The sequence below is a fragment of the Etheostoma spectabile genome, chromosome 5 (genome assembly GCF_008692095.1).
Source record: "Etheostoma spectabile isolate EspeVRDwgs_2016 chromosome 5, UIUC_Espe_1.0, whole genome shotgun sequence".
Lineage (NCBI taxonomy): Eukaryota > Metazoa > Chordata > Actinopteri > Perciformes > Percidae > Etheostoma > Etheostoma spectabile.
In genome coordinates, this window is record NC_045737.1 from 22202740 (window position 1) to 22205199 (window position 2460).

The 2460-nt window shown below is 43.9% G+C and overlaps 1 protein-coding gene across 3 annotated transcripts in view; it reads left to right on the plus strand.

Annotated features, from left to right (window-relative positions):
- sh2b3 (SH2B adaptor protein 3) overlaps nt 1–2460 on the plus strand; it is a 133620-nt gene that overhangs the window by 118752 nt on the left and 12408 nt on the right. For all 3 annotated transcript variants that reach the window (XR_004332243.1, XM_032517266.1, XM_032517265.1), the window contains exons 6-7: nt 802–1016; nt 1382–1559. Coding sequence is in view for 2 of the 3 variants with exons in the window: in XM_032517266.1 (XP_032373157.1) it covers nt 802–1016; nt 1382–1559 (393 nt within the window). In the remaining variant the exon portion in view is untranslated. The remainder of the gene's footprint in view (nt 1–801; nt 1017–1381; nt 1560–2460) is intronic.

The window sequence follows — 2460 nt, forward strand, 5'->3', positions numbered from 1 at the left end:
GGGGGGGGGGGGGGGGGGGGGGTGAGGCGACGGGATAAGGAGGAGAGAGGGGCAAGCTTGTCTTGTTTTGTTTGAAAATACTTCAATAAGAAGTAACGTTACCCAACATTGCTTAGAGCACCTTTAATTAAAATAAAAAGCCAAGGCTGGAGTTAAGTCTTTTGTTCATAGACCTGATCAAACCCACCTTGCTACCTGGGTCGCGAAGCCGACTAGATCTAGGAGGGTTACTCCATTCAAGCACAGGTGGTGTCTTAACTCTTCCACTTTACAGGAGCCAGAAAATATAGCATTAGGTCTGGAGGATAGCCAATTACTTCATGTCCTATGTTCCTGTGATAAGGAACCGGAGTTCTGGCCCGGGCTATATGATAATCTATGTTGGATTGCAAGGATCCAGGTTCCAATGTGTTCATGTTGTGAGTTGTATGTTTGGTATTTAGTTAAAAAATGAAAAATAAAAAATTGTAAGTCACAAATAATAAACTGAAACTATAAGCCCTAATGGCAACTCACTCTACTTTTTGCTCTTTTTTAAGTCTCTACCAACTCCTGAGGGAAATCTGTCTCTTTAGCCGCTAAATGCTCCACTAGTCGCTAACTTTGTCTATTTTCCATTTACTGCTGAGCTGAAAGTGTACAGTAGCTTTTTATATCTTCTTTGTTGGAAACAGCTGTCTGGTGTGGCTAAAAACCACATGGATGGGAATGTTGACACTGAAACAAAAAGTAAAGGTTTGGTCAATAAAACCAAAAAACATAGCTTAAGAAACCATCTTGTTTCTCCGTTCAATCCTCCAGGCCCCATCACATTCGCCCTGCCCGAGCAGGTTGTCCAGAAGGCTGATCACTTCCTGTTCTCCTACCCCTGGTTCCACGGGCCCATCTCCCGCGTCAAGGCCGCCTATCTGGTTCAGAGCTCTGGACCGGAGGGACACGGAGTGTTTCTGGTTCGACAGAGTGAGACACGAAGAGGAGACTACGTCCTCACGTTTAACTACCAGGGAAAAGCAAAGGTGCGTCTCCTCACAATGCCTAACTGAGGGCTTGTTCACACTGGCATTTTAGTTCTCATCCAGATTCAGCTCTTGCTCAAACTGTATGTAGGGCGCCCGGATAGCACAGTTGGTAGAGCGGGCGCCCATACGCAGCAGGCCCAGATTTGACTCCGACCTGCGGCCCTTTGCTGAATGTCATTCTCTCCCCTCTCCCCTCTCCCCTCTCCCCTTTTATTTCTTCAGCTGTCCTGTTAATAAAGGCCTAAAAATGCCTGAAAAAGTCATCTTTAAAAATAAAAAAAACAATAAACTGTATGTCAAATAAAATGTCTTTTTTTTTAATGGTTTCCCCACCTCACGTCTGTGTCTCTCTGTCTCCGCAGCACTTACGCCTCTCGCTAACAGAATGGGGTCAGTGCAGGGTACAGCACCTGCGCTTCCCCTCTGTCATGGACATGCTCGGTCACTTCCGCCTCTTCCCCATCCCGCTAGAGTGTGGAGCCGCTGGTGCCGTCACTCTCTCCAGCTTCGTAGTGGCGGGCTCCAGCCCTCCATCACAGGGTGAGACTCTACCATCCTCCTCTCAGTCATATCTCTTTGTCAAAAGCTTTATTTATACTTCTGCGTTATGATCCACGCTGTTGCTACGTGCGTAGGTACGTGGAGACACAAACCTACGCCTGGTTTGCCTTTTTCATAAACAACATAACATCAGCTTTTCTGGCCACAGGCCGTGGCCGGGGAGACACTTTGTTTCTCTCACTATGACTCTAGAGTTGGTAGGACCCCCCCCTCACACACACACACACACACACACACACACACACACACACACCGGCTCGATGCACAATAACGTAGGTTACGGCGGAAGCTCTTTGTGGAGCCTCTGCAGAACCATAAATCAAACTTAACTGAGAAAGGATTTATGTCTGAGTTGATTTTGACATTAACATCTTTATTACAACTTGGGTCTTATTTTTTGTAGTATTTACCATCATTTGTATTAGCTATGGTCCCATTGCATAGAAATAATTGCCAAGATCTGTAAACATGACAACAAAGTCTAATAGGTAAACACACAAGAAACACAAGCAGTCAGAAAATGTGATCATAAAATGACCTAAAACTTAATCACAATTCATAATTTATTTGGCAAATAACGTTTCCATCAGCGTTTATCGAATAAGCCGTATATCGATCAAAATAAAATCCTATAAGACCTCAAAGTATTTCCTTTGAGTCCATATTCATGAAATTCCATCGAATTTTACTGTTTCCATAAGGCATTTTTCATTAAATATCACTTAATTTGGATAAAAACGTGTGGATGGAAACACAGTTTATGACAGTCTGGGTAATAATCATACAGTTCACCTTTGTTTTCGTACTTCCGAGTACATTTTTTAGAGGCGTTGCCATGTTCTCAGAACGTTTTTGCTTGCAGTCACCAAACTCATTTTTT